Source organism: Ornithorhynchus anatinus, chromosome 2 (assembly GCF_004115215.2).
Source record: "Ornithorhynchus anatinus isolate Pmale09 chromosome 2, mOrnAna1.pri.v4, whole genome shotgun sequence".
Taxonomy (NCBI): domain Eukaryota; kingdom Metazoa; phylum Chordata; class Mammalia; order Monotremata; family Ornithorhynchidae; genus Ornithorhynchus; species Ornithorhynchus anatinus.
In genome coordinates, this window is record NC_041729.1 from 42,222,750 (window position 1) to 42,237,063 (window position 14,314).

Below are 14,314 nucleotides of genomic sequence, written 5' to 3' on the forward strand. Positions count from 1 at the left end.
CCATGACCTCTGACTCCCGAGCCCGGGCTCTTTCCACGGAGCCACGCTGCTTCTCTATGTAGTAGTAGTAGTAATAGTGCTTAGGTGCTGTGGGGAAGGGGAGAAGGCCAGTGAGGCCTTGAAATCATTTTGGGAGCTCAGAGCCAGAGGGAATTTTCCAACAGTCTGAGTCCGATCCACCACCATACTAGAATGACCGCTAACTACTGGACATTCAATTGGCTTTCATCAACAGATAATCAATGCTCAGTGATGTCCGGCAGAGGAACAGAACCGTGGGTGATTTTCAAATGGCAGAATACAATATCAGTTCGGAAAAGAAATATACCGTTTATTATGCTTGAAACATTACATGCACTTTCAAAAATTAAAACTCTTTATTTAAACATCTCAATAGCATCTCGTCAATTTGGAGGCAGCAAAAGAAACACTAGAGACAAATATTTTGAAAAGCATTTACAAAAATACATTGCACAAAGTCCTATCTTGCATTTTAAAAAATAAATTAGTATTCAAAATATGTCCATCCCCAAATTTAGATTTATACAGGATAATTTCAATTTAAATATTTAACCTAAAATATATGAAATAAATGTACACGGTATCCAACTTCTCTGCATAGGCATTAGTTCCACTCCTGTCAAGACAGCAAACAATGCTAATTCATGGGGCTTTTTGTCAAGCACTGTTATGTTTGAGGACTGTTGTGCAATATACATAAAACTCTATTCAGAAAAGCAGCACCATCGTTTCATCTTTTTCGGAAAACACAACATTTATGGTACACCTAAAATTTTCGACCCGATAAAATCGAATACAATTTTTAAGATAAAATATCTGCTCACAAAATGCCTTGCAGATGTCTTATTTATAAAGATTTTTCAGTAAAATATTCAAAATATTAAATATTGACAATAACCAAAAAAGCCTCTAAGGATCAGACACGTGAAAGTGGTGCATGCAGGCATAATAGGATGCAACTCCCAATTCTATCCAGTAAGAAAACTGTTGCTGAAGGAAAGAACAATGACCAGAAAATTCACTCGCAGCTAAATTAGCCACTTTAGAGAGCACATTATCAACAGCACTGCTAACAACATAGTGGAATAAACATGCCGCCTTCGAAAGAGTTTGGTACACATTAGTGTCGTCTTTTGTAGCACAATTTCCCCCAAAACAAACCCTAGAGTAACTTAATTTAACCTAAGCGGGATGAGCACAATTCAAACCTGAGAAATCATTGATTTTGACTACAGAGACTGCTTGTGTAGATGATTTACATCTGGGTTAATCTTACAACCAAACTCTCAAGTCAGTGTTGAAAAAACAAGCCCCCTTCCCTCCCCCCCCCCCCCACCCCCTTGCACACAACTTATTGTCCAGTAAAAGTTAGTACATTTAATAAGAGTCTCTTCGTCTCACTGACTGACAAATAAGGGCAAGTTAACCCGAAGAACAGAATAGAAGGATTCCTTCCCCTGCCCAATTTAAAATAACCACTGGCTTTTGGGTTAAGGCAATTCTTTAAAGTAGCCAAGTTTTAGGCCTCTGGTGCTTAAAGAAGTTTTGGTTGCATTATTTTTCCCTGACAGTAACCTGTGTACAACTGAACAGATGAGAAATCATCTGCCAAAATAGTCCTTACGAGACAAACAGAAAGGAGCAAAACCAAACTCAAGGTGAATGTTTCACCTGCCTTGACTTCGGGTGCCACGCAAACACAGTATATAGATGAGGTTTATGTTATAAACAGACAGATCCCAAGATCAAGAACAAAACGAGTAGTTGGTTAACTGTACATTCCAATGGAATACAATATATATCACCTGTTTGGCTAACTAGCTCTGTGAAGCAGAGTGTTCATCATGCAGTTTCTCGCCATGAACATTTAAAATATAAAGTTGACCATTAAGCTGACAGCTTTTGAACTTCAATAAGGGTAATTTTATCCTGCAGTAGGATGTGCCCTCATTTTGGAAGGATTCCAGTGTTTCAGGGTGTCCGATATATACAAAAATGTCCAAATAAAGGGGGTGTTTTTACTTGATAGGTTCTCCGTGCACTCTGAACCGATACAGACACGTGTATTCAGGATGGCCCCAGTTGGAAGAAATCCTAAGTTCCACTATCTGGAAAGCCTTCTCAGGTTTTTTCTAAAAGCAAGAGAAAATGAATTGTGCTGTGTTATGTTGTAATGTCAAAAGCCACTGCTTACACCCCCTCTCAACAAGTCAACTTTTCCCATATTTGTTCATCAACATTTTCTTTCCAAACTCGGTGTAGATTGTGCCAATTCCAAATAGCAGTCAAAACATAATTAAACTTGAAATTTGTTTTCTGTGATTCACTTCAATTTTGCGATGAACAAATAAAAAGTAATGAATGAACAGCTAATTGCTACTAAGATTCCCAATACTGAAGTTATGAATGCGAGATTAAACCGCAGTCGTGCATTTGCTTATGGTTTCACGGCACATAGATACTTCAGGGTCCTCTTTCATTAAGAGTCGCTATGTAAATGATCTCATTTTGGAATGGAAAGCACCACAATGTTTAACCATCAATGATAAAGCCTTAGGCTACACTCTAGAGGCAACTCGCAACTCTTAATAAGCATATAAATAGGGAATGATTTAGAAAATAGTCAACTGTGCTTGATGCCCAGAGAGAAAAAACCCAATCTGTTGCAATGTACTTACCGCTGCTTGAAACATCTGAAGTGATTCTCCTGCTTGATCGTAAGTAAATTGTCCTAGAAGCAGTCCTTCTTCCTGATATTCATTTTCTAATCCCTATTATCAAAAATATGCCAAAAAGACCTCACCATCGTAAACTGGAAAAACAGGGCACTTGGTGTGAATTTTGAATGTACACTGAGTTCTGCTGTACTGTACGCTTTCATGATGACGCACGTTAGCACATAATAATAGCGATAACTGTGGTTGAGGGCTTACTATATGCCAAGCATTGTAGTAAGCGCTGGGGTAGATACAAGATAATCAGGTGGGACACAGTCCCTTGTCCCTCTTGGGGCTCTCAGATTACAAGGGTGGGAAAACAGCTATTGAATGCCCATTTAACAGATGAGGAAACTGCATCTCAGAGAAGCTAAGTGGCCTAAAGCCACATATCAGACAAGCGGCAGAGCTGGTATTAAAACCCAGAACGTTGTTAGGGAATTTGGGAATTCCTTTTCTCCTTAATTCCTGTTTGGATACAGTGTGAGGAGAAGTCAGAAGAAATGGTTTACCGATGTAGTGCCATATAAATTGAGTACTAATTCCTGTTTGGATACAGTGTGAGGAGAAGTCAGAAGAAATGGTTTACCGATGTAGTGCCATATAAATTGAGTACTACTGTGCCGCTTGTTTTTAACACAGGCTTTTGCTAGAATGCAAAACCTGGCATTGTAGGAGAACTGGATAAATGTAAAAACATACACAATTGTCTACCTCCTAAAAGTAGGTCACCAAACGCTGAAGGGAGTATCTGACAGGATTACCAGAATTATCAAATATTTTCTTCTATTTAAGTGAGACGTTATCAAAGAAAGATACTCACATATACTGAGAAAACTTTAGGAGCACTGGTGATGTTGCCGGTTGGTGAAAGTGTCTTTGGTATATGTTCTAGCGTAAAAGCTGTTGGGTAAATCATCATAGACAGTCTAACAACAAGATATCCCTGGGATCCTTTAAATGCCCAGCAGTTCCCTGGATGTATGTCGGGCTATGAAACCAAGGCAAATATTGGGAGTTTAAATAAACATAATTGGCAAGGTATTCAGAGTACTGATGTAACAACAGCCAGAAACATTATTCCTCTCATCTTTCAAAATAATTACAGTAAATTGCCAGCATAAATTCCCTTGATTAGTAGAAAATACTTTTCTTGCAACTCCTTTAGGCACAAATTTGCTTTACGACCTATATTAAATGAGAAATCATTGTATGTAAAATACCAGATGGGAAGTAAATGCTTTATTTGGAAAGATGACTGATGCCAGAGTAGTAATTATGGTAAATGAATGTTATTGGCAAATATCCTCTTTCAGTCCTTAAAAAATGAATCTGTGTAGCCAAACTTTTGCTGATACTTCATTTTACCAGTGTAAGCATCTAAAAATTGGCTTTATAAATAGACAATATGCGACAAGAATTAGGAAACCACACAGAAGCAATTTATAGTTGTTTGATCTTGTTCACTGCTTTGTGTTTTCTACTCTTCTTGGGTTCCATCTGTTCCTTATGAATGAAAATCTTCCAGTTCTCGGCTATCATACTATCACCTTCCCCTTTAAAATCCTCCTCTTAAATCATAGTTCAAAGCACTTCCCAAGAAAGTAGTCCCTTTACTTATTAGCTAGCTGTTTATCACAAGTTTGGGTGATATTTGTGATTTTTGTTAATCAACGTATTTACCCAAAAAGAATGGATTATGGGGGTCACATCGGTCTCAACCACAGGTACCCATAGATAGGAAGCAGAGGACAACTATAAAGGACGACGAGACATCGATCTAGGCACCTCGATTAATGCTATCAAATATAAAATGGGTCTGCTTTTTCTCCATAATCCTAGACTGAAGGCTCAGGTAAATTATGAACCCTAGATTTGCCAACAGGTACCACAAGCACCTAGGCAGCAGCAGTGGATGATCAATAAAGACTTGCTGGCTGGCTGCAAATAACTCAATTTCTATTTACTCAACTTTACTTACCTGAATCACCACCCGGGGAGACTGTGAGAAGTACCACAAAGGAATTCCAAAGAGACTTATTAATGCGGTTTTGGTTTCATATGTCTCAGAACAGCGAGTACTCAGAATACTACCACCTGAAAGCAAAGTTCCAATTACAAGGTATATCAAATATCATTTGATGCAGAATCAGTTTGTATCTCTTTTATAATTAAGTTATTATTTTATGAAAGTCATGCAACTGGTGTTTACAGACTTAAAATTTCTCAAGTTCAACATACCTGAAAGTATCCTGCTCACTAACACCCTTAAACTCCAATTACTTTTAATCTTCTGTGTTCTCCTTTAATTTTTTTTTTTTAATTTTCACTAGTGATACCCAATAAAACTGAAGTTTGGAACAAACGTGAAATTCTGAACAACATAATCCTCTTCCTTATGGTATTTAATTTTATTATAAATACTAAAACATTCTTCCTATTAACTTTTCCTTTGACCATCTCTATGCATCCTTCCCTCCTGACTTATGATCTCAGGAAAATATATAATGTTTAAAATATACTTCAAAATATGCATATGAAGGACAAAAATTATCACCAAAACACACAGGCTATTAAAAAAATCCAACCTCAGTTTAAAACAGATAACAGTAACCACTCCAAAACAGGAACAAACCCATTCCAAATCAATATTCTGTTCAGCACCCTTAAGCAGGCTATCATTTATTATTTTTTTCATTTAATTTTTTCAAGTACTGTGTGAGCCTTAAGGAATCCTACCATCAGGAGGATAGCTTGATAATCATTTTGTCTAAGGAAATTTTCTCATGAATTGATTTGCTTTACTTACCTCCAGATTCCAAAGCAAAGTCCACCATGCCAGTTTTGTCTTGAGAATAGAGCTTCAGAGCATTATTTACAATTGTATGTGCTTGCTGGATACACGTGTTCCGGTGTGGAAGGCAGAAAATGGGAATGAAAAAGGGCAATTTGAGAATTTCTTCAAATTAAAGCTAAAAACAGTGATTTCGCTTATTTTCTGCAGGACAGGTTATTTTTTAACTAATGATTTTTATATGACAGTATCCAAGGAATTAAAACAAATGGATATTATCACTGTGGCTATGACACTGTACACACGGACCAGGCCCCTTGACAAGACATGAGGGGGCTTGACGAGACCTAAGAGACGGTGAGCCTGCCCCACTGTTCTACACAGTTCAACCCAACTATTTTGAGAGTTGTATGCTGCTCAAGAGTACACAGTGAAGCCACATAGGCGGATGGCTCCATGGTGTAATGGAAGAGTTAACATGCTTTGCAAAGTGCTCAATTTATTCCCAGAGAGTAACCCAAAGATCAGATCAATTACCACATATCCCCAAATACGACATAAAACCTATTTCTACCCCAAAAGAAGGGGATGTGGGATGGGAAAGCAGTGAAGGGGGAAAAAAAAAAATCAAGGTTCTTGCCATATGAGAAGATGGCTGGGTCCCATTTCCAACTCTGGGATGGGTTCCAGGACAGTTGCCAAGAATCGATTCCAGGGTAGGGAATGGGAACTAAGTTGGACTCCCTGAAACCCAGAGTTAACTCTGGGCAGAAAATGGGCTTAAAATGATTTTCAGGGGAGCAAGCACACTTGGGTTCTATTTTTGAAAATGGGATGGGGACAACCAGTACTTTAAGCACCCTGGTTTTCCAAAAAAAAAATTCTTTAAAAAGCATGCTTATTACAGGAATACAGATATGATATCTAATTCCCACTACCAGCAGATTTCTTTGTCTTTCAGCATTAAATATGTAGCACTTTCCAATAGATTTTCAACAAACAGTGCCCACTTACTGCTTCTGTTATTCCAGAAATCCCAACACTCCTCACAGCAGTTATCACTGTTTCTGAGGTTGGTGTCTCTTTTGTCAAAGACATGTGGAGGCTAATGTTCTTCAGAATTTGCAGCTCCAAGTCTTGTAATAAAACTTGTAAGTCACCTTTGCTTACAAATTTGGAAGAAAGCCACTGTAGCAGCCAATCAAGAGAGCCATCTTGCTGATCACCAGAAAACATAAGCTTGATAGTTTCTCTGACCTGGGAATCGACCTGGGAAAATATAATTATGAGATTTATTTAATCTATAGAATCATTATTTACTGATCACTGTAAGCATAGCTCAATACTAGGTACTTCAGAGAGGACAGTAAGAGTTGAAGATACCCAGTCTTTAATCAATCAATCGTGTTCATTGAGTGCTTACTGTGTGCACAGCACTGTACTAGCGCTTGGGAAAATATAATGTAACAGAATGGATACACACAATCCCTAAGACTTTACATTCTAATATAATTTACATTACTTCACTTCAACAATTCAGTTGAAACAAAGTTAAATTAAATTTCTCATAAGTACACATGTTCATAGGTCCTTAAAATCTTCAGAGAAGAAATTGGACAAATTTTTCACCTTCACTTTATTAACCTTACTCGAGAAAAGAGTCAAAACACTTCACAGAAATATCTAAAAGAAGAAATCTGGGATTATGGACTGACAAGCACCAAACACAGGCAATCAAGTCACCAACAACTCCTTTTTTCATATACCTGATGCTGATAGAAAAATTACTTCGAAAGAGAACTTGGTGAATGTACTTTCGACAACAGACTTTGTCAAATTTCTGTTTCCACCAGGAAACTTAGTAATGAACTAGCAATGTTCAACAAATCTCAATTTTACTTATCAATCTCAAATGCTTGCACATACTATTTGTCAATATCCTTTAAAATGTTTCAAGTTAAAATTCCTTCAGTTGCATTACGAACCTTTAGAAATTTAATCATTTGATCCTGATTAAATCAGCCCAGAAAATTAAAGAGATTTCTCCCCATGTCTACTTCTTATTTATATGAATGAATCAATCAGTGGTATTACACTGATTGGTACAGCATTGTATTAGGTTCATTCATTCATTCAATAGTATTTATTGAGCGCTTACTATGTGCAGAGCACTGAACTAAGCGCTTGGAATGAACAAGTCGGCAACAGATAGAGACAGTCCCTGCCGTTTGACGGGCTTACAGTCTAATCGGGGAGACGGACAGACAAGAACAATGGCGATAAATAGAGTCAAGGGGAAGAACATCTCGTAAAAACAATGGCAACTAAACAGAATCAAGGCAATGTACATTTCATTAACAAAATAAATAGGGTAATGAAAATATATACAGTTGAGTGGACGAGTACAGTGCTGAAGGGATGGGAAGGGAGAGGTGGAGGAGCAGAGGGAAATGGGGGGAAAAGAGAGTTAAGCTGCGGAGAGGTGAAGGGGGGGTGGTAGAGGGAGTAGAGGGAGAAGAGGAGCTCAGTCTGGGAAGGCCTCTTGGAGGAGGTGAGTTTTAAGTACGGTTTTGAAGAGGGGAAGGGAATCAGTTTGGAGGAGGTGAGGAGGGAGGGCGTTCCAGGACCGCGGGAGGACGTGGCCCGGGGGTTGATGGCGGGATAGGCGAGACCGAGGGACGGTGAGGAGGTGGGCGGCGGAGGAGCGGAGTGTGCGGGGTGGGCGGTAGAAAGAGAGAAGGGAGGAGAGGTAGGAAGGGGCAAGGTGATGGAGAGCCTCGAAGCCTAGAGTGAGGAGTTTTTGCTTGGAGCGGAGGTTGATAGGCAACCACTGGAGGTGTTTAAGAAGGGGAGTGACATGCCCAGATTGTTTCTGCAGGAAGATGAGCCGGGCGGCAGAGTGAAGAATAGACTGGAGCGGGGCGAGAGAGGAGGAAGGGAGGTCAGAGAGAAGGCTGACACAGTAGTCTAGCCGGGATATAACGAGAGCCTGTAGCAGTAGGGTAGCCGTTTGGATGGAGAGGAAAGGGCGGATCTTGGCGATATTGTAGAGGTGAAACCGGCAGGTCTCGGTAACGGATAGGATGTGTGGGGTGAACGAGAGAGACGAGTCAAGGATGACATCGAGATCGCGGGCCCGAGAGACGGGAAGGATGGTCGTGCCATCCACGGTGATAGGGAAATCTGGGAGAGGACCGGGTTTGGGAGGGAAGATGAGGAGCTCAGTCTTGCTCATGTTGAGTTTTAGGTGATGGGCCGACATCCAGGTGGAGACGTCCCGGAGGCAGGAGGAGATGCGAGCCTGAAGGGAGGGGGAGAGGACCAGGGCAGAGATGTAGATCTGCGTGTCATCTGCATAGAGATGGTAGTCAAAGCCGTGAGAGCGAATGAGTTCACCGAGGGAGTGAGTGTAAATGGAGAACAAAAGAGGGCCAAGAACTGACCCTTGAGGAACTCCCACAGTTAAAGGATGGGAGGGGGAGGAGGCGCCAGCGAAGGAGACCGAGAATGACCGGCCAGAGAGGTAAGAGGAGAACCGGGAGAGGACGGAGTCCGTGAAGCCAAGGTGAGATACGGTATGGAGGAGGAGGGGATGGTCGACAGTGTCAAAGGCAGCAGAGAGGTCAAGGAGGATTTGGGAGAGTACAATACACTAGAATTGGTAGACACGATTCCTGCCCTTCAGAAGCTTACAGTCTAGTAGGGACACACACAATTTTAGCAAATCTAATCAAGACCTTTTCTCACACCATTACTTCAACACCTGAGAGATATGTAATATATAACTACAACAAACCATACAGAAAAAAAAACTTACTCTTGTGTGCATGGTATCTATTTTTTCACAGCTGGTCTTCAGGCCCTGCCAAGTCAACAATTCAGATTTCAAATGGGCCAGCTCTTGTTCAAAATGTTTAACCTTGGAAAGGAGGTCCTGATGTTCATAACCTTCACTGATAAACCAAAAGAAGAAAAAGGCAGGTGACAAAATGATCACACATTTTGAAAGTGTACATAGGTGTTTCCTGCAAGTATGTTTACCTATGACAGGAAGATGTTCTATACATCCAATTATTCTACAGTGTGGGGGATGGGAGAAGATATTCTTGCACAACCTCTCATTACGGATAACTCAGGCGGCACTCACCCCATATCTGACAATACTGCCAACATACCTTATAAAATAATTTTAGTCTAAAAGTTTCTAAGCAGCTATAATAGAAAACCAATTATTAAAAAAACCCAAAAAAAACTTTCTTGAAACTAATCTAGTTTGACTAATTGGGGGGTGGGGGGGGAGAAGAGAGAGATCACACGCTTAGGGGGCCAAACCCAATTTCCTTCAGTTATCTGAACTTCTGTCTATTTGAATTACTCTTGGCCTTCCTTTAATTTGGATAACTGGCCTTCTGCTCATAATAAAATTGTATTATCAGGTTATATATAATGAATAACAATAAAAACATTAGCCAAGAACTGGGGTGGATACAAGATAAGTCCACATGGGGCTCACGGTCATTTATTACTACATAATGCTGCTTGGAATATTCATAATATCAATGTTTGCCACTAAACATAATTACAGGCATTTTTATCCCCAAGTGAAAATTTCTAAAGCATATATCAAAACATCCACACACACATGCATAATAAACTTAGATAAATTAGCACATTTCATCACCCAAAAGCCACGTTCAATTCCCATGAATCCCTCTCCCCAATTAGGAAAAGGTGAAAGCAAGCCCAAGATGGTGCTCCTTCCCCAACCATGGCCATCAGCGCCATGGGAATTAGAAAGACTATTACCCCCATGGGATTGGCACCAGGGGATAAATTTTATGTTCTTCATTCCCACAGCCTTTTGAGCAGGGGCAGCCATACTATCCTGCCACGTGGCCCTAGAAAGCCTCCACGATGGTGGTTCCACTTTTTGCCCTGTGCCACCACACTGCAACCCCCAGCCTGGTCCCGAAGTCCAAGAGTTTTCCTGGTTTCCTCCTTTCTACACTCCATGGGGTCAGATCAGTGAGCTAGAGAAAAAAACATGGGCCTGGGAGTCAGGTCCTCTGTGTTCTAATTCTGGTTCTGCCACTTGCCTGGACCTTGGGCGAGTCACTTAATTTCTCTGTGCTTCAGTTTCCTCATCTGTAAAATGGTGACTCAACACCTGTTCTCCGTCCTAATTAGACTGTGAGCCCCATGTGGGATAGAGACTGTGTCTGACTTGATTATCCTGCATCTGTCCCAGTGCTCAGTACAGTGCTTGGAACCTAGTTAGCCCTTAGCAAATACCAGTTATTACTACCATTATTATTATTATCTCCTGGCTTTGAAATCTATCAAGGATGAGATAAGGAAAGCCTGCCTCAACCATGGATCTCCTAAACAGCCTATTAGATACCCTGGAGAGGAGTTAGGAGTGCAGGCTCTAGACCTCCTGTTCTACTGGCATCACACAACTGATTCTTGCATAGGCCCAGACCTGGATTGTGAATCTTGGTCAACAAACCTCAATTTTACTTATCAATCTCATATGCTTGCACTTACTATTGTTCATGTTCTTTAAAATACTTCAAGTTAAAATTTCTTCAACTGCATTACGAAAGCTTAGAACTTTAATAATTTTATCCTAAATGAACCCTGAAAATTTAAAGGGATTTCTGCCCATGTCTACTTCTTTTTTATACGAATGAATTAATCAATGGTATTCCCTGAGCAGTGTGTGCTCAGCACTGTACTAAGCGTTTGGGAGAGTGCAATATACTTGAGTTGGCAGACACGATTCCTGCCCTCAAGAAGCTCACAGTCTAGTAGGGACACAAACAATACAAAACATACTTAGATGGTCATACCCAATTTTCCTCAGTAATTGGAACTTCTGTCTATGCAGGGTAAAGACAGGCCAAAGTGGCCTATGTCCTCGGAGCTGAGATGGACATGTGACTCCCATTAATATGGTGGCCACTGTGCTTCTGGACCCATATGGAATGTCATGTTCAACTGCTAAGATGACATCTCAGCAGTACTGGGATAACTATATAGGAGAAGCACCATGCAGCACCGGGATAACTATATAGGAGAAGCAACATGAGCAAAGAAACACCTCTCCAACCTTCCAAGATTCAGGAAAACTGGGCCATAAATGGGGTCTGCCTTCACTGAACTTGGATCAGGACTGACATCTACAATGACATCAACTTCAATTACAGAGCCCTGCTGCTGTCCTTAAAGACGCCACACATCCATTACTCAGGGCTGACTATTAAGAAGTCTCTGCATCTTCTATTGTAGTACCTAGGCTTATTCTCATGGCAACAAATTAACACAAGGACACATAAATGGTGAATACAAAATCGTCTTACCTAATCGTTCTTGATTTGGCCTGTTCAAGTTCCTTCTGGATTACCTGAAAATGAAAAGCCATCCTGCTTGAATATATGGTGTCTGTGGGACATGTCAGCTTTTCCACAAATTCACACAATTTGTTTAATCAATGCTTAATACCCACGTCCCTGAAGAAAATATCTTAAAGGAGGGGACGTGAAAAGGGATTAAAAAGAAGAAGAAAGTTCTGAAGAGCCCTCACGGATTAATCTGGAATGTTTCTTCAGCAGCTCAGTTGGTAACACATGAAACACATGACCTAGTTAACTTGAGGTTTGTGAATTTAAGTCCCACGATAGGAGGGTGTTTTTTTGAGCCGCAGCATGACCCTAGTGGATAGAGCACGGGCCTGGGAGTCAGAAGGACCTGGGTTCTAGTCCAGGCTCTGCTGCGTGACCTTGGGCAATTCACTTAACTTCCCTGTGACTCAAATACCTCATCTGTAAAATAGGGATTAAGATTGTGAGACCCATGTGGGAAATTGTGAGATCCATGTGGGACAGGGACTCTGTCCAAACTGATTACCTTGTATCTACCCCAGCACTTAGAACAGTGCCTCGCAAATAGTAAGTGCTTAACAAATACCATAATAATAGTTTTAAACCCCCCACAGAAACACTTCCAGGTTTATAGTGCTGGAGATGTCCCTCATCTTTGCACTTCATTTCTTCCTTTGAGTCTTAATTCATAATGCATAAACTCTCAGGACAAAAAGGCCACTTGAAAATACATGCACATGGAAAAGAGGAAAGAAAAAGGTACAACAGGCAAAGCCCCACAAAGAAACATCTGTCTTCAACTATTGGGAGAATTCGTCAAAAATAGTATTGTTCCATCAAACCCTTGACAGAATTGTGGGCAATACAAGAATTTGCTTTATCCAAACAATATTAGTTCTTTTAAATAAATTTATTGCTTTTTTTTTCAGCTAAACTGGAAAAGAATGATTAAGTACCTCAGATTTTTCTGATATTTTTCCAAGAAGGTCTTCCAACTTCAAAATACGCAATTCATGTTTTTGGTAGAAAGCCATATAATCAGCCTTAAAAACAAAAGTATATAAATTGTAATAGCAACAGAGGCAAGTTTTGACTTTCGCAGAATATTTAAAATACTTTGTGTTAATCTGGCAATTCAAATCATGTAATGAGTACCTCCATCGACTATACACTATAACATATCTTTGTTTTGTGTGTGTACTGGAAGAAAGAGTTGAAGGAATGTCAGTGAGTCATATAAGTACTTCTAAGATTAATCTCCACAAAAGTCAAAAAACAATTATTGCATTCTTTTGATGGTACACTATACCTTTACCTCCTACCTCTTTCTCTGTCACAGAGACACATACTTGCCTGCTCTGTGACCTTGGTAAATCATTTAACTTCTGTTCCTCAGTTTCCCAATCTGTAAAATGGGAATTCAACATCTTTTCTCCTCCTACTTAGGCTGTGAACCCCATGTGGGACAGAGACCGTCTGGCCTGATAATTTTGTATCTGCTCCCTCCCATACTTAGTAGTGCTTGACACACAGTAAACACTTAACTATCAACATTATCAATTTTTTTTAATAAGCCAGAATCCCAACACCCCTCTTTTTAGTAACAAAACTTTGCCAGTTGAGAGAAGGTAGTGGGGAAAGATGGAAAGAAAGGGACAGGAAGCTGGAAAAACATTAATCCTTTTTCAGTGGTTAAAAGGCACTTACCCAAGGTCATGTAGCGGGCAGCTAATTATTAGTTCAACTAGATGATCTAATTTATGACTATACCTACAAAGGACTACGAAATATTTTGAAAAGGATTTTTCCCAGTGGAAATATACAAACGAATCTATCTTGAAAGTAACCACTAGTCTACCTCAAGAGATTCTGACATCAACACAACACCTCCCATTAACTTCTCAACCTACCATTAACTCAATTCCCTTACCCTGCTGCTGCTGCTTTGAGAAGTTCAGAGAATAAAAACCCCATTAAATTTTAAGATGTAGGCAGAGTTAAGCAGAATGTCTGTGTACAACCTTGCTATCAAGATGGCTAGACCTGCTTACTAACCAGTGGGAGTGAGCTTAATCACGCCAAATGCAAGAGATTATCTCTTGGAAGAAGAAAAAACAAACCTCTCCCTGGAGTTTCCTTTGATAAGGTATAGAAAAACAGTATATAAGCTACAATTACTATATCAGCCCATAAGAGAAAGAGATGGGACAATGAACTCCCTCCCTCTGGCAGTCTGGATAATCTCTAAAAATTTCAATAAAGATTAGTAGCTGAAAACACTCCCTGACAATTACTGCATCAGCTTCCTCGCATGCCTCCAAGCTCTCCCCTCACCACTAGATTAATTTTCTAAAACATTTTGTGGGACATCTCAACACTCCTCAAAATCTTCCCATTCC

General features: G+C 40.1%; 1 protein-coding gene across 8 annotated transcripts in view; it reads right to left on the bottom strand.

Annotated features, from left to right (window-relative positions):
• Window positions 1-306: 306 nt before the first annotated feature.
• SUN1 (Sad1 and UNC84 domain containing 1) overlaps window positions 307-14,314 on the bottom strand; it is a 55,409-nt gene continuing 41,401 nt past the window's right edge. For 7 of the 8 annotated variants that reach the window (XM_029051951.2, XM_029051981.2, XM_039911088.1 and 4 more), the window contains 9 exons: window positions 12,872-12,958; window positions 11,895-11,938; window positions 9,350-9,485; window positions 6,547-6,801; window positions 5,548-5,632; window positions 4,720-4,835; window positions 3,562-3,729; window positions 2,700-2,792; window positions 2,040-2,153 (listed from right to left, as the gene is read on the bottom strand). In XM_029051951.2, the coding sequence (XP_028907784.1) occupies window positions 2,040-2,153; window positions 2,700-2,792; window positions 3,562-3,729; window positions 4,720-4,835; window positions 5,548-5,632; window positions 6,547-6,801; window positions 9,350-9,485; window positions 11,895-11,938; window positions 12,872-12,958 (1,098 nt within the window). Of the gene's footprint in view, window positions 2,154-2,699; window positions 2,793-3,561; window positions 3,730-4,719; window positions 4,836-5,547; window positions 5,633-6,546; window positions 6,802-9,349; window positions 9,486-11,894; window positions 11,939-12,871; window positions 12,959-14,314 lie in introns of all 8 variants that reach the window. The other variant, XM_016225552.3, reaches the window with a different exon arrangement.